The sequence below is a fragment of the Antennarius striatus genome, chromosome 15 (genome assembly GCF_040054535.1).
Source record: "Antennarius striatus isolate MH-2024 chromosome 15, ASM4005453v1, whole genome shotgun sequence".
Lineage (NCBI taxonomy): Eukaryota > Metazoa > Chordata > Actinopteri > Lophiiformes > Antennariidae > Antennarius > Antennarius striatus.
This window is the reverse complement of record NC_090790.1, coordinates 15425265-15450855: the sequence shown is the minus strand read 5'-3', so window position 1 is coordinate 15450855 and position 25591 is coordinate 15425265. Positions and strand designations below refer to the sequence as shown.

The following is a 25591-nucleotide window of genomic DNA, read 5'->3' as shown; positions in this document are numbered from 1 at the left end:
ACGGAGGAGGGGCACTCACAAAGGACTCTCTAGTTTCAACACAGACTGGGAGCTGGAATAAGGGTCACGTTAATGAAAGCAGATGCCCGGATCATCTTTTCTATCTCCATTATCTCATAGGGGGTCGTGGAAACGCTCATGGAACCATTGGGGGAAAAAATTAGTGGAACCAGAGAGTAAAACAAGTCTGGATGGAACAGATGACTGCAAAACTCCAACTGAAAATGGACATATTTGATCTAAAAAAAAAAGTATTTGGGTGTTAATTGAATGATGAAAGATTTTATAAAAACCCGTTATATGTCTGACCTTGTCCTCAGTCAGCTTTAATTTGTAAAGCGTTTAATCACATCAGCATTTCAAAGTGCTTTAACAGAGAAACCCAACAAAACCCGGGGGGTTCCATAGTCTAACATCCGGAAAAGTCTCATGTTTTGCATGTTTTGTATTTTTTTTATTTATATATTTTTGTTGTTGTTGTTTAAATAAATATCAATAAAATCAAAAGTAAAGAAAACAAATGCCTCCAGCATCAGAGGGGATCTTGGAGTATTCATGAGCAGTTGGGGGATTCTCTTGTTGTTGGGTCAGGATTTTGCAGACTTGAGTGACTTTAAGCTTCCTTCAGTAATGTCACTCCTCCACCTGTCAGACATGGAGCCGTCCTACAGAGTTCCCTCCTGTTATGAACATTCTTCTTTTGAGCGTTACTCCAGGGTCATTTTCAGACATTTCATAACGATCACGGTCTAACACAAGTCGTTACATTAAATGTCTGTTTGTCACCCAGATCCTAAAGAAACCTGAACTTCTCTCTGCAGCAGCTGTCCCTTTGTGAAACAACCATCTTTTGACCTTTTGAAATCAGTCTTCTGACCCTCATCCCCAGACTGTACTGTAGACAGCACCATCATTCACCTTTACAGGACAGCAGAGATGCTAACTTTGGGCCTGTGGTCACTCCTGATGTCAGAACAAACTTACTCAGTCACATCACCACAAGAATCTGGAATAATGTGGACACCCATCAACATGTGAGACAAGCAGCAAACTCCTTTATTATATCCCGCTTCAAAGCCGTGATGTATTGTAATTGTCAGTGTTCGTGTGTTCGTCTGTTCATCCATCCGTCCATTCGTTAGTCCACCAAATATCTTCGCAACCGTTGCAGATAGAAAGATGAAACAAAAGCACATTACTCGGGCGGCAAAGGAGATGAAAATGAGATGTTGAACTTGAGAAAACTAGGTTACATTCAACTTTTGTACACTCAGGAACCGGATAAGATAGAAAGACGAGGTAGAAAGCCAGTGTGAGTAAGACCGTAGATCAAAGCTACTGCTTTGATCTATGAAAGTAGGTCATGAGCTCTTCACAGATTCTACTGGATAATAAAGAGATGTTTGTATCAATATTGCAAAAACAGATTGGCCTACATAACACCATATTCATTGGGGTATGAATAGACGGAACGTCTGATCCCACGCCTGTCTCCTAAAGACAGAAGCCATGGGAGACGGTTGGTAATATCATTCTTCTTCCTGTCTGTTGTGCTGCTTTTGCACACCGGATGGATAGATCACATGACCACCAGATGAAAAAGAAATGTCAGCGACTTGCTGTACATACAGGTTTTATTTTCAATGACGTGGCCAAAGCTGAAAATTACAGCAACACAAAGCAATGTCATGGTACAAATACCAGAAAGAATTACAGGCTGGTGGTCACTCAGTGGTTACCCTTTCACAGACAGGCTCAAAATTAGTACAGAAAATACACGCAATGCTGCATTGAGACATCACACCTCAGTACATTGGATAAAAAAGAAACATGTTCACATCTAACAAATATCAAAATTCATTTTGATAATCAGTTATTAAAAAAAACACTGGTAATGATGAGGAAATGATTCTAAACATGTGATTGGTCAGACACGTGTCTTATCTAAGGGTGGATGATGGGTAGTTGGATATTTGAGTCATGTGTGGAACAAAAAATGGAATCATGGATTTTAATCCCAATTTTGAACTCCTGCTTGTTGTTGTCAAACTCAACTGAAGTACTTCCTGTTGGTAAATGACACTGAGACGTTAAGCTGTTTGATGTTTCTACTTCTCGCCTGTTTTTTCCCACTTCCTGCATGTAAATGACTCGCTTAACCTCATTTGCGGTGTTTAATGTTCCCATCATCCAGCACAGGAACATGTGTGGATCACACAAAACCCAATACTGATTTCATCTTTAATTAATGGTTAATACTCATAAATTCATTTGTGTGGACTTTAAACCCTCAACTGCCACTGAGGTCACAGGATGGATGATGATCAGCTCACCAATAAACTCAATGTTTTGTTAGCTACGTCCACACAGCGTTCAGTGGGCGGGGCCTTCCACTAATCTGTGGCCATTGGTTGGTTGGTCTGCACATGGAGCCTCATCTGCAGGGTCTCTGGACCATTGAAGGGCCCGGTGCCCAACAGGAAGTCAGTGACACGGTGGAACTGACATCAAATTCATGGCAGTAAAGGGAACATGCGAACACTAGTGGCGCACACATTCCTCCACCGGTCAGTGCTTTGACTCACACATGATCCTCCACCGGTCAGTGCTTTGACTCACACATGTTCTTCTCACACTGATCACTAGTGCAGAGAGAACGGACTCCCCTTCCTCTTCTGCCGTTTTGAGATGACATCTTGTATTTAGAGATTTTACAGGCTAAGGCGCTGCCGCTGTGCTAGCATTGAGCTAAGGTCAGCCTGCACAGAATGCTGACATGCTGATGCGCAGCTGATATAATCTATCTATCGATAGTTTTTATATCACTTTGTTCCAAACAAATCAGACGACATCACTATAGCTTTTCTACTTGAATAATTTGCTCATCAAGAATTGATTTTAGTGTCTAACTTTTTCTAGCAGTGTTCAATGTCTAGTTGAGGCTGACGGGAACGTCACATGTTTGTCGACGTTTGACAAATAAAGTCTGGAGCTGTTGAAGTACCCGTGAGAAGTCAGAGCATCATCGAAAGAACAGGGATGCTGGCTCAGCTTAAGATACACTAATAATCACGGTGATGGATAATACGAGTGACGTTGAGACAAGTTTAACCAGACATGAATAAATGACACTGACCCAACTGAAAAAATAAAAATGATAAATTCCAGTTGGTAAAAATGTAGCATGATTAGCCGTGATGTGAAGTACAGAAGACACTGTGGTCATGGCTTTGAAGAGTAATCACAAAAATTGACAATAATATTGGAGAACAAACAGAATATTTGCACATTGATGAATGTGGGTGAAGGAACAAAGATGCTCTGATGATTCTTTAATGCATTAGAAAAAATCAGGTGTGATTCACAGGTTTAGCTGATCCTGTCTGCATTTATACATGTATGATTCCGGTTATTATTTAGTAGAGACTCAAACTCATTAGTTTGGCGCGTCAGCACCACTTTGACGACCTGGACTGGGTGTGACTTCATCTAACGACTCATCGATGTCGTTACACGACAAGGTCCCTGTTCAATGAAGCATAACTCAGCAAAATGTTTGGCTTTTAAAGCAGAATCATCTAATAGTAACACTACTTATAGCTTAGTCCTCTTTCCAGTGTTCTTCAATAGGAGATGAAACTGTTTTGGGGTTTTAGGGTGTTTTCTCACCAAGTCTCTGTGAGGAGCAGCTTCCTGTTGGACGGATTTAATTTACAGTTTCCCTTTGATGGCCAGCTCGCTGAAACTGAACTTTCAGAAATAAATACAGCATTTATACAGACGACTGTTGAAAGCTTGGTACTTGGTATAGAAAACTGCTTTCATAACAGTTTAGACAACAACTGGCTGTCCTGTGATCACCTCTGTCCTGTTTCCATGGTGCTAATTCTGTACAAAATGTTGTCACTCTTTGTAAACCATGTTAAATATCAGCAACACCTTTTAACACGAGGACTACCTGCTGAGGTAGTGAGAGCTGAAAAAGTGACTAATCCAGGGCTGCAGTCGTTCTGTTCTCCATGCGATGCTGATTTGTTAGGGGGGCCTTCAAAAATGTCAATATTCACAGGTGAGGGGTGTCCGCTGACATCGTTACCCACCATTCCTCATTTATATAATGCTGAAATACAATGAACATTCCAATGTTCTAAAACTTCAGCTCCATTCAAAGGCCAAATAATACTGGTCTACAAACTGAAGATCAGCATCAGTACCGGTCAGTCCATATCTGTGCACTGATGTGTCTTTTCAGCCAATCAGAAACCCAACATGGGCCAAAAGAACAAAACAATGTGCTTGCTCACATAATTTTAGCAGCATAAAAAGTGAGTCAACAAGAACCTATAGAAAGAAAGGAGGGACGACCTCATCACAGTATTTAGCTGGGGGTTCTTCATACTTTACAATGAACACGGTCCGGATGAATTGGGCCTGTGCAGCCTCTGGTCCAGCATCGTCCAGTGTGCACCACCATACTCACTGGATCCCATCAGTCGCTGCATCCCAACAAACCAGTTTGGCACAATGATGTCTTTCTGAGGGACACCTCCTCATTCAAATGACATCAGGTTGGCTGGCATCTGCTGAACAAACAGAAAAACACACTGACATTCATTGTCATCTTATGTACAGTAAAAAGCATCGCCGTCGCCATTCCCTATAAAATGATGATACTACAGTCGTCATTTTTGCTGATGGTGGGTACTACAGGTTCTCAGTTCTCGTCACGTCTTACGGTTCAAAGCATGGTTTCATCTGTCCAGCAGTGACCTGTGGTCCAATCAGATGTCTTTCGAACATACCTGAGCTCGACTACTCCTGCACGCCTCCTCCAGGTTCTTGTGCCAGATGATAGCCGAAAACCTGGATCCTGTCTGGAACTTGTAAACGTTGCCTAGAAAATACCACAAAATGTTTTTTAGCAAAAACCAGACAAGAGAACAACAGACGGTCAGTTGGTAACGTGAAGCTCACCTCTGTCCGGGTCGTTGAGCTGGAAGATGTTGGGTCGCGCTGGGTCATCCGGCAGCACCACCATCCACCCAGTGACACACACCTTCTTGCAGGGGCTGGACTTATACTGCAGCAGACATGACATCACAACAGACGTGAAAACCACACCCACAGTCACACTGAGTGTGTGTGCCTCTGCCCATCAGTCCACTTCCTGCTTCAGTCTAGGTCGTGTTGCTGCAGGGGCAACTGAACGGTTTAACATCATTTCACTAGATCACACCGTAGTGTGAATGTTAAATCAATGAGGGTACGGCTCCTGAAAAAACATGCGTTTGTGAGAGATGGAGAGCTTTGTGTCATAAAGTTGAGCATCAAACCCACGTGTTTCCTCTCAGAGGCCCTCAAGGCTTTGGCTCCGAAGAAGGTCAGAGTGGATCCAGAGAGACTGATCCAGAACCTGGTCCAGGATGACAGCTGGATGGAACACAGGAGACAACAGGATGAACACCCGTCTCCTCCTTTACAGCAGCCGTTACGCAGTGAAATCAGAGATGTCTACCCGGGGCTTCCGTCCTTCCTTCATCAGAGTCTTTCTTCTCAGGGGTCCTTCGATGGTCGCGGCCCCCGCCTCGCTGCATCCATAGCAGGAGTACGCTGCACAGGAACTACACATAGAAACACACCGTCAGCAAAGGAAACCCCAGTCCTGAGTTCAGTGCTGGACAGGACATGATGTCAAGACAGTCCTGCTAAAGAGGGGCAGGACTCAGAGGGCGGGGCAATAGGAAGAAGTTTACCCTGAACGTTTTTTCTGTGAATCAGATGTGACCACTAGACTTTAATAAAACACAGCTACCTCCAGAACGTTTGGAGGACGAGGACCATTTAGCACCCCTGACAGAAAGGTAACTTCAGAATAAATCTCACACTGAGCAGAGTTACAGCTAGATGAACAACACAGACACAAGACGAACGTGTATCACCTGTGTCATATGATGATGTCATCTGTCACCTGATCACTATGTGTGTTTGGTGGTTTCATGACCCCAGCATAGTACAAGCTGTGCAAAGGTGTTTCTGCTATAATGTGAACACCAATATCAAACAGGGCTGTGTCCGTAGTTCTCTGTGCCTCTTCATCATCAGGAGTGGGACTACTTCACCTCTGAGTGGCTGGAGGAACGCAGAACATCTACCAATTAGTTCCTGCAAGTTTTAGGGATCAATCTTCAACAGGTTCTTTACTAATCGCACAAATTTCGGGTGTGTTACATTAAATCTGTGTCTGAGGCCTGTACCAGAGTCTCTTCATGGGTTTAGACTGTGTGTTGAAGCAGCATGCAGTGAGGGAGGTGTGATCCAGCCTCCTACGGAGGACGGGGATCTTCTGCTGATCCCACGTTACTGTACCTGTAAACATAGCTGTGGCTCCGAGGGGAGTTGCGAAGCGGGACCCTCCAGTTGGGCCCCAGGGTTGCATACATGCGGCCCCTGTTTGTCACATATTGTGAGAGTCAGTCAAGGTGAACAGAACCGTTGAATTTATCTCATGACTAGCCGGTGGAGCGCTGGACACCTTCTAAAGTCTGCTGGCACTGAGGTGGGATGTGAGCAACACTCAGATACACTCATATCAACATGAACCAGCTGGAGCACAGATACACACCGAAACACACTGACAGCACACAGAGGAGTCAGTCATCATCTTAATATTCATCATCTAACCCTCATCTTAATATTATTAAGCTACATGACTGGATTCAATGATGGTAGGCTAGGTAGGCTGTAGATGATGAGATCTTTCACCTTTCCATTCCAGGTGACAACTCCTCCCCAATAGAGCTTTCACTGCTGCCTGTTGGAGAAAACATTCATTTAGAACAGAGAAGCTCAGGGAGAAGCTCTGGTACTGTCAGATATGGGATCACACCTAACGACAGGCCGTTGGACACCGACGTGCTGTAGGGGTCATTTCTGACGGGACTCTGAGACTCTAAGAAGCTGTCGTCCAGCAGGTGGCGTGCTTTCTCTATGGAGAACGTGGCGCTTCTGCTTTCTGACATGCCGTACTGACACATCATGCTGTGGACACACACCAAAGGTTAGTCCAGAGGAACAACACAGACCCCCTGGAGACACCAGAAGACCCCGTGGAGTCACCAGGAGACCCCCTGGAGACAGCTGGACCAGTGGGTGGCGCTGTCGCCTCACAGTAAGAGGTACCAGGTTATGTGTGGAATCTGTATGTTCTCCTGATGTCTGTGTGGGTTATCTCCAGGTTCCCCAGGTTTCTCCCACCTCCACAAACATGAAGCTGAGTTTGACTGATCACACCAAACTGCCAGTAGGCGTGAGTAAGAGGATGGACGATGGATGGTTGGATGGATGGATTGATAAAGGAAGTGAGGTAGTATTAGACAAGCCTTTATGCTTACTTATTTCCCAGACTGTGGCTCTTCCTGTGGTGAGATGGTGGTGGGGTGGGGATATGAACCCCAACTGAGGCATCAGGGCAGGTTGGGCGTCGGTTGTACCTCAGGGAGGCAGAAACCTCAGACAGGCCTGCAACACATACAACACTGGTTAAGGTGGCGGTGACACCAGGAGGCTGCTTCAGTGAAGAACGTGGATGGAGATGTTGCTTCCTGTATTGGATACGAAGTAAACCGACACCAAAGCCCTGGTACTGGATAGAGGGTATAGAGGGTAAACAGACAGCTGGGCTCGGTAGGTCTGAAGACTTACCTGCCAGGTCTTCCTTAGAAGAGGCGATACGAGGGGAACTGTTCCCTGGTTCAATCTTCAGAGACAGCCTGAAACAGACAAACCTTCCATCAGACACATCACACACCCCCACCAACCTACCCAGAACCACTGGTCAGGTTCTTAACGTGTCTCCAGGGAGCTGCCTTCTCCTTTCATGCTGTCTGGGAATGGAATGAGCTTCAGAGGCCTCCCCCCTGAACCCGTTTAGGGGTCTACCATGCTGCCCTGACGGTCGTGGGTTCACATAACTGACCTGTGATGGATGGTCACCACCGGCTGGGTCTTACGTTAAACTGCATCCAACCTGGGGAGGGATGGATGGGTGCCGTCAGGTTCAACTGCCCTTGACACACCATATGATGACAACCACGGGTTGTCTGTGGTGCCCCAACGACCCTCTGGGGTAATGCGATGGGATAGGCTAGGGTAGGCCAGGTAATTTCTATGTGTGTAACCTGATTGATGGAGTTAAAGTGTTTGTTTTGGCTAAATGAAAAAAGAAATAAAAGATAAAAGTCCTCAGTCTTAGATCTGGATGCACACAAGTATTTGAACGCATTCAATTGTGCCATTTTGTCAAAGTATAGACAAATGTGGGCTGATGGGGACACTATAGTCAAACTTAGCCCCCCCAAAACCCCAAGATGTAGTTCCAACTCGGAGCAGTAGCCCCCAAAGTAACAATCTGCTAAATTAGCTCTTTTCATATTGTGTGAACATGATGAAGGTACACCCATCCATCCATCTACTTTCTGGAAGACGACTGTAATCATCTCTTCTTCAGCGACTTTCCCACTTCACGAATCACGGGGGTTGCTGAAGGCTATCCCAGCTGACAATGGGTGAGGGTGGGGTACACCCAGATGCGTCACCAGCAGAACACAGAACCACATGAAAGACAAACAATCAATCACACCAAGGACAACGTGGAACCGATCACCGATGGTAATAAATACTAATTGGGTCAGTCATGTGAACTAAGAATATTTAAATTGGTAACGCAAAATTTCACAATACTCATCAGTGAGACAGATCATCAGTGGATATTTGTACACAAACACCACAACAAATGACCAATCAGGAAAGAGATTAGGAGGAAACAACGATACGACTGGCTACATTAAATATCAAAACAATCAAAAGAAATTTGAGTTTAAAAAAATGAAATTGGAGGTGTTTTCAAGACTCTTATTTTTCAACTAAAATGTTAAATGGGACATTTGGGAACTTATTACGACAGTTTATGTTTATGATATGAGAAAGAAGCGGACTCATTATTTAGCTTCACTTCTGTCAATACACATTTTTAGTCATTTTAAGATAACACTTATTTTTCAAAGTGGAAATATTGTAATTTTTCATTATTAAATTTCTTTATGTCCTTTCCAACGGTTTATACTTAAAGCGTCAGTCTAAGAGATAGACCACCTCAAGGTCAGACGGTTTCCCTTTGGAAACTCCTGTATGAGGAGGATGATCTGAAAAGGTCTTCAGCAGAGGCCGGAGCAGGAAGTCCCTGTGGCGAGAGGTAAAGGAGCTTCCTGCACCCTGACCTGGGGAAACTGTTCGGTCTGTGATCTGCTCCTGGAAACCCTGAGGTGGGGGTCGTGACGCCCTCTGAACAGATCACACAGAAAACTTACTTGAAGTTGTCATCCTCCACAAACTTCTGTAGCTCCTCTATATAGCGGACCGACAGCAGGTACTTCTGCACATGGGGGAGCGTAACCAGGTGATCTGAAGGAAAGAGCTCTGCTGTCATGTTCAACTCAACAGCATGGAAACGTGCTTCACTGAAGAACAAGCACAAATCATAATGTACAGACTAACCAAACCAATCTAACACTGCTAGTCTAACATTACACCAGTCAGCATCACTTCAGTTCTGACGTAAATGTCAGGAAAAACTGGCCTGTCGCTCCTGAAGGGACAGACGGACGTCCCTGGAGGCTGACTGATTTGAGGTAGGCTTCAGGTTTGAGTTTATTGTGATGTCAGTTTGTTTGTTATTATTGTTTGTGTTTATTGTGATACCAGTCTACCAGATGCAAAGCCAGGTTCATTTTGCATTGAGCACAGATGATTCCTACCATAGTTACAGGACATCTGGAGGTCTGAGATGACACGAAGAAGGTTGTTCATCTGATTGGTCCGTTGTTCTGTTTCAATGATGCTGTCTGATGCAGGGTAGGCGGAGTCAATGTAGATCATATCCAACAGGTAGATGCCTTAATGAGATAAGACAGAAGCACTGATGAGGAAACTCTGAACCTAAATATAACATTGTTTATGTCAAATTCTGGTAAACCACATTCTTTAATAACGCATGAAGATTACACTGAACCTGTGTAGTAGCAGAATATCTCAATGGATGGTTCAAAACCTCTGGGAGATGAGATCAACAGCAAACAAGACCAAAAAGACTAGACTGACAGAGTGACGACAAACAGGTGAAAGGAGGAGGCTTTCAAAGACAGTCGGAAACAATCAGACACTCAACATGAGAACAGAAAGGACAAGTATAAACATAGATGAAGGGATACAGAACACATAAAAAGATGAAGACTACCTTTCAAAATAACAAAATGAACTAAACAGATGACAGCCCAGAACCTCCATTAAAGGAGGACAACAACAGAATAACAGGGGGAGGGCAGATTTATGAAGCACGCTGTTAATAAAATGTTGACCCATTACTGAATGTATAAATGATTTTTTTTTTACAGGTGAAACAATCATTGATAATTTTAATGGTGCATCCTAACAAGTTTGAATATAATGTAAGTTTTTTCTTTTCCTGTAAGGTAATTCAGTGAAATTACTTTAGGTGTCTGAGGTTTATTACACATAAACCAATTTTTTTTTCATTCGATAATTATGACGAACAGCTCATGAAAATCAAAAATCTGCGATCTAAAAATATAATATTTGATAAGATCAGTCAAACTCGTACACCCTAATACTGTTCCAGATGCAGTATTCCTAAGACAAGCCCAAACTCCTAGCACCACTGAAGACCGACTGTTCTTATGAGCCATTGGTTGTCAGTTCACTTCACTTAAGTGACCAAACATCCCCCTGGGTCAGATTTTATGTAGAACATTACATTTACACAGTTACACAGTTGTTATGTGCTTCAAAATTTTCAAGGAGAAATTAGTGCGTCAGGAGTTCACCGGTAACTGTGACCTCAGGTCAGGAGCAAGGATAGAATTCCACTGGTGCTGCTGAGACCCACCAATAAATCCTCAGAGTGTGATCTAACATGTGGACCACAGTCCAGCTGCAGACGCAACCGCCTGAATCCCCTGCTCCGTCTCTAAGAAGCACACCCAAGCCCTGGACTTTACTGGGGTTCCCAGGGGCGTCACACTAACAACCCAAACCCACATGGACTGGTGTATGAAACCCATCACGAGCAACAGAATCACAGAATCTAGGAAACAATCTTCCCTGCACTCTCTAGACCCCCTTTTGAAACCGGTTAGTGGATCCATAGCAGACATGAACACTCTTCTTCTGAAGCAGAAAGGCTTCAAAGACAATCCACCTAGTCGGTACCAAAGAGACGTTTCGTACAGTCTTACCACAAGTCAGTGCCTCACACAGGCCTCTCCAAGCTCAATGATGAACAGGAATGGCAAATCATCCATAGCTTCACACATGGCCACTATGGGCTGAAGGCACTCTGAAGGAACCCCAACGAAACCCTACGGATCAACAACGGAACCCTAATGGAACATCAACAGATCACCAATGGAACCCCAAGGGAACATCAACTGAACATCAACGGAGCACCGAGAGAACGCCAACGGATCACCAACGGAACCCCAAAGGAAAACCAGCCCATCAGCGGCTCTGAAAACACTCAGTTCTTTCTCAAGACTATGATCACTGTGCAGTTCCTCACTTTGCTACCGAGTTCCAGCTACATCATAATGATTTCTGGAAAGGACAACTTCCTGTGTTTTGACCTCTGACCTGGAAAGCTGACCTTCATGTCAGCACAACTGAAGCAAGAAGGAACAAAGAAGCACAGATCCGGTCAGGACAGAATGCAGACATCACTGAAGGGACACCCTGGGCTGGGGGTGACGTCTGGGGGAGTGACGTCTGGGGGGTAACGTCTGGCTGGTCCAGTTCGGACAAACCAAAGGGCTTGCAGGGAGGGGGAGTTGTTTCAGCTCTGTTGCACAACACCTCCTCTAAACTCATTTATGTCAGCACCACAAAGGAGACAGTCCCACAGGGGGCCAGGCACTAGAGGTCATAGGTCATGGAGCATGGGTCTGTAACACACTCTACAGAGGGCCTTAACGGGGGGGGGGGGTGTCATTGGTCGGGGGAGGCAAAGAGTCTACCAATCCTCTGTCCCATCAACAACTCCTTTTGAAAGCGTGGAGGAGGAAGAGGAGCAGGGGAAGGAGGAGGAGGAAGAGGAAGAGGAGGAGGGTGGGGTGTGTCTCATGTCTACTGGTGTGATACAATCTTCCTCATGGAGGTAAGGTTGAAGGTTTTATGTAACCAGTAATTTCAGCGACGGTTTTCCAGTCTGTGCTTCAGGAAAACCGTCTGAATGAAACAAAAATTTTTACAGATGTCTGTTCAGCACTGGCGTAGCGCTCAGAGTGTCCCCCACCCCTTGTCCATAAATCAGCTGGGATAGGCTCCAGCAACCCCCATGAATCTCAAAAGCGCAAGCAGTCAGAAAGATAAATGAATGAATGAATGAATAAATGAATGTTTGGTCACAGGGTCTAGATCAGGGTCCAGATCACAACTCAGATCAGGAACAGAATCAGTACAATAGCATGACTGTAAAATGTCACACGACCAAAACTATATAATCTAGTCCTCCAAAAAGGGGGTCCTGGGCTGACGGGGGTCCTGGGCTGATAGAGGCACAGAGAGGAAGGAGACAACATGTGGCAGACCGACGAAGGCAGGGCTGCGGGGTCAAGGGTTAGGGTGGGGGGGTTTGGAGCCTGTGTTCAGGGGAGGGGAAAGGGGCGTGGCTGGAGACCAGCTCCAGCCAGCCATCTCCACGCTGCTGCTCCCCAAGACAGATTCATCTGTCGCTGCTGCTGGATTAGAAACTTTTCGTTTGGAGAGACGTCATCAAACCTTCATGGATGTCCTAAAGGCTAGGAGCTGTTTTCACTGAGACGACAACACAAAGGGAATGTGGACTGACTGAACAGGACGTGTGTGGTGAGTCGGTCCATCATCCATCATCTGATTGGGAGGGAATAGTGGCTGGCCTCAGAGGATGGACAGAAGGAGTGTGTTCAGTGGTTGGATTTATTCTCCCATTCAGATTCCATCCATCGTCTGACTCCAAAAACAACACTTCTGTTTTCTGTGTACTGTTGGCTTTAATGAATGGATAGAACGACAGACAGCTAGAACAACAGGTGTAAAAATGCAATTAATAAATTATTGTAATTAATCGAATTAATCGCATTTTAATCTCATACCTGCTAAAGGCCCCCAAATAAAGAATTTGAATTCTAGGACACTACAAAATTGTAGTGCATGACTAATCAACAGAATACACCAGGAAGAGAAGATTTGAAATCTACATTTTCATTGGTTAAGTGTGCTTTATAAATGAAATTCAAAAGAAAAAAGGCCAAGCACATCAGCAAACCAATTAGGCCAGGTGCATTTCTCAAAAAATCAATACAAATACAGTTAAATAAAATAAATATAATTCAGAAATAAAATAAGGCCGAATCTCAAATAGGCACATAAGCAGACTCTCAATCAAAATGAATACTAAAGCTGACTCAATACAGCAATTCAAAATGAATAGTATAACATGCCCCTAAATAAGGCAACATCAATAGCGTCCTTTAAATGGGTAAGCTAACGTTACAGGTACTGACAACAGACAACTCTGTGTCCTTGACATGTTTTGCATTTAAATGATACGTTAGGCTGGAGCTGCTTTTGTGATATGAAAATTCTCTTTTACAAAAGGTACAAATCACTGCGTTTTTGTTGATAGTCCCGTCTTTGTTCTTTTTATGAATAAACTTTCCGCCCAAAGGTCCGAGTGGGCTTGCCTCGCTCTCCTGTGTCGCGTCCATCTCTGTTGTCAGTCACCCTGCTTTTGACTAGTGGCACAGGTAGGAAGTGACATCACTGCAGCCTACGGGTCACTCAATGGGCAAAATTTAAAATGATTGTACATTGACTTGCCACTCACGATTCATCGCGTTCATTTTTATAGCGCGTAGCGTAATTAATCTAATTAACACGTTAAACTGACATCCCTAGGTTCAGTAAATGTTGATGAACAGCTGATGCAGCAGTAAACCTGAAGACTGACGGTCACATGATTAATGTTCTATCTGAGATCGAAACTCAGCCTATGGAAAAAAACCAGAGTCTGCATGAATCTTTTCAGTGAATGCTGAGAGATCATTTCTGCATCTTTTGCAGGGGTCTGGTGTGGATGCAGGAGGACGGTGCTATGAGCTTCTCAAAGGTGGTTCTGGTGATGATCCTGTTGCTCCCGGGACCTTCTCTACAGGAAGAAGCAAAGGAGCTTGGGAACGGAAACCTGGAGAGAGAGTTTATCTACGACGCAACGGAACCAAAAGGTGCCACGGTGCACAATGGTGCTCCCCAAAAGGACAGGTGCTCCTACACCTTCATCGTGCCTCAGCAGAAAAACGATGGGGCCATCTGTGTGAACTCCCAGAACCCCGAGGCCCTGCTGGAGAACAGGGTTAGCAGACATCAGCTGGAGCTTCTCAGCAGTGAGCTGCAGAAGCAGCAACAGCAGATTGAAGCCATGCAGCGGTTGGTGAACATAGATGGAGGTTTGGTCAGTGAAGTGCAGCTCTTGCAAAAAGAGAGTCGCAACATGAACTCCAGGATCACTCAACTCTACATGCAGCTGCTGCACGAGACGATCCGCAAAGGGGACCACACTCTGGAGGTGTCCCAGCTGGAGACACGTGTGCTCAACCACACACATGAGATGGGGAGACTAGCTGCACGCTACCGAGACCTGGAGCACAAGTACCAGCACCTGTCTGGACTCTGGAGCAACCAGAGCACCCTCCTGATGCAGCTGGAGGGGCGCTGTAAGCTCCATTCACACCACGGGATTCAGCAGAGGAGCCGTGTGCTGCACCCACAGCGACCTCTGATCCCACCTCCATCCCACCAGAGGCCAGCAGATTCTCCTGGAGGCTACAGACCTCACCACGCACCCACCCACACCCGGCATTCCAGCAAGCCCATGACCAATGAAATCCAGAGCGACCAGAACTCCAAAGTATCACGTCCACCGCTGCCCACAGTGTTGAGTGCTGCGTACAGCTTCACAGCTTCCTCTGGTGAGTAGTAGCCACAGAGGTCAAAGGTCAGAAAGTCTTGCCTGATACATCAATGCATCAAAGACTGATATTTCAGAATAAGTCCTTGCTGATTCAGGTTCAGTCCGGTTTTCACTGGAAAATAGGACACTTGATTATTCACGTTGATTTCTGTGATATTTAGTGCAAAAATGGCAACCTTCCCCCACATGACTTAAAATATGCAATAAGAGTACTATAAATATGCATCACTGTTGAACTTGTCTAACACCAGCATGACCACATAAAACCAGTGGTAGAAGAGAGAGCTTTTGCACCCCTAAACTGTCCCGGTTCAGTCAAGAACAGAAGAGACAAACATCTCAGAGTCTCTGACTTCAGAATGAAACCATCAGTGTTGAGTAGCAGAAAACATTCACTCATCTAAATAAAGACAATCCCATTCCGAGCTGGACTGACTGTAGACATTCGATGTGTCCTCGTGCTCAGTGTGTCTCTGGTGTCACATCTATCCTGGTGAACATTTTGAGAAAATCCCATCTAAACCACTGCCTTCCCAGTAATTTCCAGGCCTGACAAGCAGCACTGCTTCATGTCCACATAAGAACCAGTCTTCCTGTTGGGTCTGCTTCCCTCTAGTGGAGCTGAGGAGCTCAGCATTAAAGCAGCTTCTCCCCTGATTCATACTCAGGTCTGTTTGCTCCAGACGGCTAGAAGACAAACCTCTGAGGACCAAAGAAGCTCTTGCAGTGACAGAGGAAGGAATGTCCAGTAAACGCTGCCAAACAATTACCATTTGGTTATCAATTATGTCTAAAAGAAAAGACTATGCCCAGGGACAAATGGAGGGACTGACCGTGTTCTTCTAACAGCTAAATGTAATATTTAAAGAGAACTGCTGTACGTTCTAAGGTAATCTTTTCTCTAGTTTCTATGCAAATGAAAAGAGTTCAGGGTGCGGAAAAGCAAATGGATATTCAGATGTACAGAAACAGACAAAACGTTCAAACACAAACATCTGTGACGCATCAAAATTTTGACGTTTAAATGTCTGAACATTGCCCTAACCCTAACCGTAAGCCTCTGTCAGAACGTCTTGTTTGTGTTTCTGGTAATCAAGACACAAATATCCTAAGTCCAGTCCCTTCGCCAATCGCAAACCACCATCAGATTTAATATGCCTTATGTTTAAAAATGTGTTCTATTTGGCCCCAGACAAAACCCAAACTGAGCCTGCAGTTCCTTTACTCATCTCATGAAGGCAGCATCATGTCACACATCTGTCAACGGCCATAAACCTTCGAGACGAAGACTAATCATGGACCAATCACAGCGCATACTGACACTCGCCTTTAAAACAAGTTTAAACTGAAAGCTGAAACACCTGATTTGCCAGAGTGTTTCTGTGTTATTGCTAATGCTGCTAATATGCCTACATGCTAATATAGAGAAGAAGCTATCTGAGAGCGGCCATATTTGAAAACTGAAGGAACTCATGTAGTCTATCACAACAATATGAGGAGGTTCTGCAGGAGAACCACACTGAGGAAGAACCAAGGGAGAACCGCACTGAGGAGTTTTTGTCTGTCGAGGGAAAACCAATGACGAACCGGTCCATCACCAAATGAATGACAGACGTGGAGCTTCTCTGGTTGATCAAACATCTGAATGTCAGCCTTCAAAAAAACAGCAGAGAACCAACGAGCTGCTGCATCAAGATGAGATGATGGGACTCCACCTCCTCTGATGGAGCTGATGAGACTTCATCTCACCTGATGGAGGTGATGATGTTACGTCACAAACACCTCCAGCTCTCTCTCATGTCTTTTTACTAGCAGCTGATCCGGATATGTTTCCAGATCGTCCCAAAGAAAAAATGAAGCTTGTTTGGCGTATCGTGTTAACAACCCGGACAAGAACTGTCAATGATCAGGACTGAGCGACTCCCACCTACGTGACCTGGTGTCTAATCAGACCTGCCCTACGTCTTGAGATGATGGACTGATCCTTTCCTCAGTCATATCTCCTGTTGCCGTCACTTCCGGCCCACAAAGACAAGTCAAAGACTTCACTTTGTTGGTGTCACAGTGTCTATCACTAGAATTCTTTGGTTTACTGTGTTTTATTACAGCATTCTGGTCAAAATGAATGAATCATGAAAGCTATCATGCTTCATCTCTGAGTCTCTTCTACAGGCCCTTTCAGAGACTGTTCCAGTGCCCTGGAGGACGGACACACCACCAGTGGCATGTATCTCCTCCAACCAGACAACAGCAGGAGACTGATGCAGGTTTGGTGTGACCAGAGACGCGACCCTGGTGGATGGACGGTCATTCAGAGGCGTCAGGATGGCTCCGTCAACTTCTTCAGAAACTGGGAGACGTACAAGGTAAGTCTGACATTACCTGGTTCCAAAAGTTTTGAGCTACCAAGTCCTGAAGGTAGATTTACTGATGGGATCTTACTGCTCAGAGAATCAATATAAGGAAAATGTCACACAGTGACATGATGTTCACTATTTACCAATTTCGGTTTCAGTTTTTAACAAGTTGACAGAAACGTCTTTGAGGAGAGAAAATCATCATTCATTCATTCATTCATTCATTTTTACAGGAATCTTGATGAATTCAATATTTTTCTTCCCTGTTAGCAAGGCTTTGGGAACATTGACGGTGAATACTGGTTAGGACTGGAAAACCTCTACTGGTTGACGAATCAAGAGACCTACAAGCTGCTGGTGACGCTGGAGGACTGGACTGGACAGAAGAGCTTTGCCGAGTATGCCAGCTTCCGTGTTGAGTCTGAAGCTGATTTTTACAGGCTGCGTGTTGGTCGTTACCATGGCAATGCTGGAGACTCTCTGACCTGGCACAACAGCAAACGGTTTACCACACTGGACAGAGATCTTGATGCTTACCCAGGTGAGTCAGGAGTAGTGCAAGAGAAAAACCCCAACCTGATCAGCTGTGGCCTGTGATTGGTCCAGTTCCTTTGCTAACAATATACCGTTTAGTTCTGCATAACTCTGCTCCTACTTAAGACATTAATCTGCTGTTAACTGACTGTCTTGTCCTGATGCCTTGTGTCCAGGAAACTGTGCTCACTACCAGAAGGGAGGATGGTGGTACAACGCCTGTGCTCACTCCAACCTCAATGGCGTATGGTACCGCGGGGGCCACTATCGAAGCCGTCACCAGGACGGGGTCTACTGGGCAGAGCTCAAGGGAGCAGCTTATTCTCTGAGAAGAGTGACCATGATGGTACACCCCAATGGCAACACCTTCCATCGACAGTAAAGCCACGGAAACCAGAACCGACCCAGTGGACAAAAATATTCTATTTCTGTGTCACACAAAAAAGAATCACTGGTTTGAATTCAGTTCTTGTTCATTTCATTTACTGTTTTTTGATGTCCTGTTATTGTACAGAATGAAATTCACATTTTATGTAATGTTTCAAATTTATCAAATATACATGCAAAATAGTAATGAAACAGTTGCTAACCAGAGGTCTGCTAGACTGGGTCTACTGGTTCTTCTAGAAACCTGCCATGTATTGTGTTAATGAGTGACCAGAAGCCTAAAACACGTCACTGCTTCATGCATGTGTTCATGTGTTAGAGATGAGAATCTCCTCCGAGAAACAGCCCAAACGTTGTGTGCCGCTGACGCCAATGGTTCTTATCCAGAACACACACACCTAGCATTCCCACGAGATGGAGTTCAATAAATTAACATATGTGTGTGTGTGTATGTGTGTGTGTGTGTGTGTGTGTGTGTGTGTGTGTGTGTGTGTGTGTGTGTATGCTTATGTAAATGATGGAATGACCACACACGTAAACTATAAGTGGACTTTATAGAGTTGTACAGTCTTGCATGAACTCACCCAAATAGGGGATGCAGGGCACCATCTTCAGTGAGCGGATGTATTCCCTCATGCAGGTGTAGTTCTCCTCCTTAGACGTCAGGTAGTTCAGCTTCTCGAAGGTGGCCTTGTCCTTCCGACTGATCAGCTACAGGACAAATCAAACCACTGTTACCTGTACACGACTCAGACTGGCACAAAATTGTGTATGACATCTTACCGCCCATGTCTTGTTGAGTCTGAAGATGGGAGCGCTTTGCAGAGCCGACACCACCGACACCAAGGAATGAAGGTTGTTCAGCTCCAGCAGTTTCTGAGGACAAACCCAGGTCTTATTCCTCTACCAGCCTCTCTCTCTCTCTTGCCCCCCTCCCTGCAGCACATTCACTGGCTGAACTCACCTTTGCTATTTTGACAAAATGACCCAGTATTGCTGCTCGGATTTTCAGCGTCTGGGCCGTTAAGATTTCCCTCACCAGCCAGAAGCTCACCTGGAACAGCAGGATAGAGAAACGTTGACAAAGACACCAAAGACTTCGGTTTGGTATTCAAGAGACGTTCGGACATTCAGGAGACAGAATGAATTAAAGTAGCTGAGCAGCAGAGACTTCTGTTCTCCAGTGGGGGACACCTATCATCATGTGATCAGAGAGTGGGTAGGATACATGGAAAGGTGGTCCTTTCCATGATATTCTAAGGCACCTGTAGGGCTGCATGTAAACATGGCTGCAATTTCTTGTTTTATGCCAAATGATTCAAATGTGTCACGTGTCAAACCTGACCTCTCCTCAAAGACTAAGACCCAAACATTTTCCTCAAAACAGGAACAGAGGCTCATGGTTCATAAAAACTGTCCAGCATCTGCTTCTATTATTCAATGGATAAAAACACAATGACTTTGGTGAAATGATTGGAGAAGAACCACCACGTACCTGGTTGAACCTGCGTGTGAATGCAACCACATTAGGGGCCAAACTGTGTTTGTCTTTCCCGTTCCATCCACAGCTGGCCAGCTCCTGTCAGTCAGAAGATCACATTAAACCTTCATCCCTGAGGAACACCAGCATGAGTATGGCTCCGAGCGCAGATGTACTCAAACCAACATGAGCTGGACACACACAGGGTCACCAGGTAGCGCTCTGGGACCGAACCTGAATGGCCAGAGGCTTCTATCTGGACCTGGAAGCTTTGAGATGTCTGGATCGGTTTTGTTTCAGCTTTTGTCGACAAAGGGTACAAAGCTCTGCAGAAGCATCGGAAGCCTACTGCTTTACATTTAATCAGAGTATTAGTGAAGCGATGTAGTTGATGATAATGTATTTCTTGGGGTCACCTTTAATTTCAACAGTAAAATCAGCAAATTTGGCTCGTGCCAAGAGAGCAATGTTTAATCTGCTTTTCAAGCATCCAGATCTACCCATCGATGTCACCTGTGAGCTTTTCGATCAACTAGTCCTACCCATTCTAACTTTAGGCTGTAAAGTTTGGGTTTTTCAAAATATTGACCAACTGGAAATGCTGCAGAAACATTTCTATAAGAATTTCACATATAAGTTTCCAAATTATATGTGAAAAATATAATTGGGAAAAGAATGGTGGTTCAGAATTTTGTAAGGTAGTCATCATATTAATTTTAATCTAGTTTTGAAATATCATGACTGTAATCATTTAAGCACTAGATGGATAGCAAGGTTACATGCAATTGCAAATAAATGTGGTTTTCCAGCTTTTCGGGACAGTACTCAGAAGATTGATATTCGATGGTTTAAATCTGTAGTTAATCAAAGATTACATGATATTTCTACCCAAAACTGGCAAGCTGAAGTAAAAGGAATATACTCTGTTCAAATTATAGAATTTCTAAAAGTAATTTATGTATTGAACCATACTTTAAGATACTCCCTGTTATGAACAAAATATTCTGCTTAAATTCCATTGTGGTTATCATTTACTCCCTACAGCTAATCAACAGTACTTACATAGTGACTACATTGATTCATCCTGTCCTCTCTGTCTGGACAGTTGTGGTGATGAATTTCATTATATCTTGTCCTGTCCTGCTTTGGAACATTTCGGAAAATCTCAAATTAAATCGTACTGTTATTCTTCATCCTCCAAAGAAACTGTTAAACCTCGTTAAAGAAATTATGTATATTTTTAGGAAGTAACCCTTTCCCTGCATTCTTGTTACATGGTTTCCTAGTAAGTTTTCTTATACCCCAATAGGGGTCTCCTATGGGAAATAAAGTCATTGTCATTGCAACAGACGTTTCTCATGTACTCCTCAACAATGAACCCAAAGTTTGACTACTGATGTTCAGAGAGCTCCTTGCATGACTTTACAAATAGAACAAAGACGTTCTTGGCAAAAAAGACAAATTATAAGTTTGTTTAGGTTCTACTTGTAGAAGATGAGATACAATATTATAACCTTCAACCTCAAATCACAAGGCAGGAACACCTGGATCATCTGAGAGCAGGTGTCCAGTCTTTCAGGGAAGACAACATTTTCATGTTCTCTCAGGGTAACAGATATGTGTCCTGTCATTGAAACCGATACCGACGCACAACAAGCATGATAATACCACTAATCTGACAAACGAGCAGCTCCTCCTTTCATCCAGAACCCCTTCAGTATCAGTCATTAGTACATGGAGAACACTGAACCTCTATAGATGGAGCTCATCGGTCTGGATACACTTCAAACCAGCAGCAGAACACACCTAGACACCTCTGGCTCCGCCCACAGCTATGAGTTATTATTATTGAAATTCAAACCTTCATGGCAGCGTTAGAAGACCTTCATACTGAGGGGGAACTGGACATGTGGGGAGACTAAATCTCTGATGAAGACCTGCAAAAACACTCCTGTCATTCTAAAGAACGACCGCACATCTAACTGCATAATGTCAACCAGAACGTTTCCTCTGGACAAGAACTGTGAAATCGAGCGCCTGATGATGCTGACATGTCTCACCTCTGGCTGTATGGCTTTGAAGACCGGGGCGTCCATCAGAGTGATCTGGCTCTGAAATGAAGACAAATCCATACAGGGAGCTCACATCATCTAAAGACCTTCAGAAAATAATGCATTTCAGTTTTAAAGGTTATACACTGACTTCACTTTTGTTTTACTTTCTAGTTACTCATTTATTTTCAAGGTTATCTGAAAATTCTTTACTTGCTTTCTAGTCTTCTTTATTACAAGCAGCCTTGGCCAGTCTGACTTAAGAGCAGCTCGTGTCTTGGTGCTAAAATCAGCCCACTGGGAGTTACATGTGAACACGTGTAACATGTGTTCATACATAATACACATGAAGTTAGTATGAGGATGTGTCCTTTAAACATGTGGCTGCAGACAGAAAAACCTGACAGTGACATTTTCATTTTCTACAACACAATACGCTGTCATCGGCATAAAGAAGAATCCTCTCAGCGGAGTCGTTACAGAAAAAAATGAAGAGAAATGAAAAATTACTTGAACAAATGAAAGTCACAGAATAAAAGGAAAACACCTCGAACAAAAGAGAACAATTAAACAAATAACATTTCAATGAAATAAGTCATTAATCCTCGGCGGTGTTTTAAATAAAAAGCTAAGCGAGAGTCACCAGAAGTGAAAACTAGAGAGTATGTTTGCTTTCAACCTATCCACCCACCCATCTGTCCATTCATCCACCCATCCATACTATCATTCATTCATCCATTCTAAAAGTATTATTATTTGATGTTTGCCCTCTAAGTTCTTGGAAGGTGAGTAGTTGTAGATTTTTCAAAGGGGCCTTCTGGAGCTCAGTCCAGCTTCACACATGCAGCTCTGATCCAAACGCTTGATTGACTTAAAGGATGCATATTCCCACATCCCTTTTAATGCAGACATGAATGGCAGCGTTCCCTTCACTCTTGGAAGCAACTGTCTTTCGATTCCCGTGTTCAATGAGTGTAATTCAGTTGGCTTTAACAATAGATGCAAACTCACAGCAAACTCCTCCGGCGTCACCTTCAACACGTCAAACACGACCGCATCATAGCTCTTGGCGTAGTCCACACAAGGTCCATCCAGAGAGTCAGAGCTGCTGCTGGCCTGAGACACACACACACACACACACACACACATTAAAGCAGTCAGGAGACTGCCTATGTATCTGTCTACCTATGTATCTATCTATCTATCTATGTATCTAACTATCTACTGTATATATCTATGGTGGTTGTAGAGTCAGGTGACAGCAGCAGCTTCTGATCAACACACTGACATTCTGCTGTGTCGGAGTCGTTTCCCACCTCTGAGGTGACTGAGTTAATGCTGGTGCCGTCCGAGAGTCCGTTCCTGCGATACATGCTCACAGAGGGACTGGGGGGCCGTACGGGTCAGGGCATTCAGCTGGGGGGCACACATAACCTCTCATCCATGCCTGGAGACAAACACAAGTCTCTGAATGCAGTGCATTGTTCAATACTTGTAGTGGGAAATGGTAGCAACACTATCAATAACACAATGGTAATAACACATTGGTAATAACACTACCAAGAAATACAAGTCATATCACAATTATATAATACAATAGTAATAACACTATCAATAACACAATGGTAATAACAGTATAAATAATACAATGGTAATAACCCAATGGTGATAACACCATCAATAACACAATTGTAATAACACTACCAATAATACAATGGTAACAACACAATGGCAGCAACACTATCAATAATACAACGGTAATAACACTACCGATAACACAATGGTAATAACACTTTATAACATCATATTGGTAACAACGTTCTACCAAATCCACTCCACGCAGATCAGTCTGCATGTAGGTCACCTGCTCCATAACATGATTTAGAACAACATCCACACACAAACGGAACACAGCTTCCTGCAGCCGTCGCTCCGCGTTGACCGTGCGTGAGTGCCGCGGGGGGCGGGGCCATGCGTGGGGGTGTGGGGGGGTGTGGGGCTGCTCCACACATAAACATGTTTTAGTTTTGACAGCTGAGATTCACGTCAAGTGTCGCAGACGATCACACCTGCAGACGCAGCAGAAGCACAGCGGTCCTTCCACGGACCGTGTCTGTGCGTGTCTTGTAGCGTGGAGACGCGGTGTTTCGGTTCCACAGACGGGCCTGCTGCCCTGCGGGTATCAGCGTTGCCCTACTTCACGCGAACACGTCCGTGATGCCTACCTTACTACCGGGCGCGTGCACGCGCTGCTGCTGCGCCCGTGACGGAAACACGACGAGCTGCGTTCAGATCAAACGCGTCCGGACAGCGCGGTCAATTACAGCCCAGCGCGTTCGGTGCCAGACACGTCCACGGGGGGGGAACTCCTCCTTTGAACCGCACATGAAGCCACGGTCGTGACGTCAGGTCCGCGGGGTCGGCGAACCGGGCCGGACTCATGAGACGGGATCATCCACGCAGGGCAGGACGCGCCGAGTCCGCGTCAGTGGAAATATTAGCGACGGAATCAAAGCGACAGCAGGAAGTGGCAGGTAGCACAGCTGTGACGGCCACGCGTGACGACCAATCACATGTCTGAGTCCAAAACCTAGTCCCGCCTCCAAACGGAGCGAGCCAATAAGCACGCAGCTTCAAGTGCGCGTCCCTCGGACGCAGGTGTGTGGAGATGCCTTCACTGGCCGTCAGTCAGGTCGTTCGTCACAGGTCTCCGTCTCACGACGAAGACGCGAGTGGGTCGTGACGTCATCAATCACGAACAGACCGTTTAGAACCCATCATCCTGGATGGAACATGAACACAAATTTTTTTCCAGTAGACGAAATGTGGCAGTTCGGTGTCTGTTCCTGTGGAATATAGAGGAGTGGAACACAGGAGGGTCGTGGGGTCGTAGAGCCGCTCCCTGGTGATACAGGAGGGTCGTGGAGTCCGTCCCTGGTGAAGGGAGGTGCACAGAATGGAACCAGAACCATTCAGTGTGAAGAGAAACATCCATAAAGCGTTACTTAGGAAATGTGTGAATGATATTGCAATGTAAACGTGTACAGGTGTACACTTGTAACTGGACTCATCACTTCTCAAAACCCACCTCTTCCCTGGTGTTTGACACCATCTAGTGTTAACTTTCTTTACTATTTCACATAACTTTTTTTCTGATTTTATTTCCGTTTTTATTTTATTGGATTTTTTTGTTTGATGATATTCTATTTAATGCGTTGTATTCACTGTTTTTTGAGTCTGGTGTGTTATTGACTGTGCAGCACTTTAAATTGTGCTATAGAAATAAAGGGGATTTGATTATTTGTTTAATCTGAATTTTACACCAAGAGTTGTCCTTAAATTTTGTTGTACACTTGTGTATGATGACAATAAAGGATTTTCTATTCTTATCATGACTAATATACGTTTCAAGTAGTTGTTTTTTATGTGAAATTATGCAAACTTTTTCAAGCCCTTGTTGCAGCAGTCTATAGTGAACAATTGTTATTGAAATGTTCATTTTATAACGTCGCTGAAAAGGTTGGGATTATTTTTCATCACGTGTGCAATTGAGGAACTTGTGTTGCTTAAATAAAGTAATAAATCATCGGCAAAGATGCTCAGTTAAACATTTCTTTCCTATCTCTAATCTTCTGCTTCTAATTGTAAGGCTCAAACAATTAGACATTGGACAGCAGCTCTAGTGAGTGACAAAGGTTCTTGTCAG

General features: G+C 44.4%; 2 protein-coding genes across 5 annotated transcripts; one reads left to right on the top strand and one right to left on the bottom strand.

The window, feature by feature from the left end:
* Nucleotides 1-1616: 1616 nt before the first annotated feature.
* Nucleotides 1617-24678, bottom strand: LOC137608967 (ras-specific guanine nucleotide-releasing factor RalGPS1). Of its 4 annotated transcripts, none has more exons than XM_068335623.1 (20): nt 24111-24678; nt 23202-23332; nt 22897-23001; nt 21895-21945; nt 19850-19933; nt 19319-19408; nt 19138-19230; nt 18939-19065; nt 9813-9950; nt 9366-9459; nt 7702-7769; nt 7392-7518; nt 6887-7038; nt 6763-6811; nt 6367-6447; nt 5516-5621; nt 5338-5430; nt 4975-5080; nt 4803-4894; nt 1617-4583 (listed from the first exon to the last, which is right to left on the bottom strand). In XM_068335623.1, exons 2-20 carry the CDS (start codon nt 23256-23258, stop codon nt 4551-4553), a joined length of 1746 nt encoding a protein of 581 aa, XP_068191724.1. In that variant the 5' UTR covers nt 23259-23332; nt 24111-24678; the 3' UTR covers nt 1617-4550. The 4 variants fall into 4 exon arrangements, with proteins under 4 accessions (XP_068191724.1, XP_068191725.1, XP_068191726.1 ...); XM_068335624.1 differs by having other exon boundaries at nt 1617-4580; XM_068335625.1 differs by lacking the exon at nt 6367-6447.
* LOC137608970 (angiopoietin-related protein 2-like) lies at nt 12821-18519 on the top strand. Its single transcript, XM_068335638.1, has 5 exons — nt 12821-12933; nt 14170-15074; nt 17249-17442; nt 17704-17974; nt 18144-18519. Exons 2-5 carry the CDS (start codon nt 14183-14185, stop codon nt 18347-18349), a joined length of 1563 nt encoding a protein of 520 aa, XP_068191739.1. The 5' UTR covers nt 12821-12933; nt 14170-14182; the 3' UTR covers nt 18350-18519.
* Nucleotides 24679-25591: the final 913 nt, after the last annotated feature.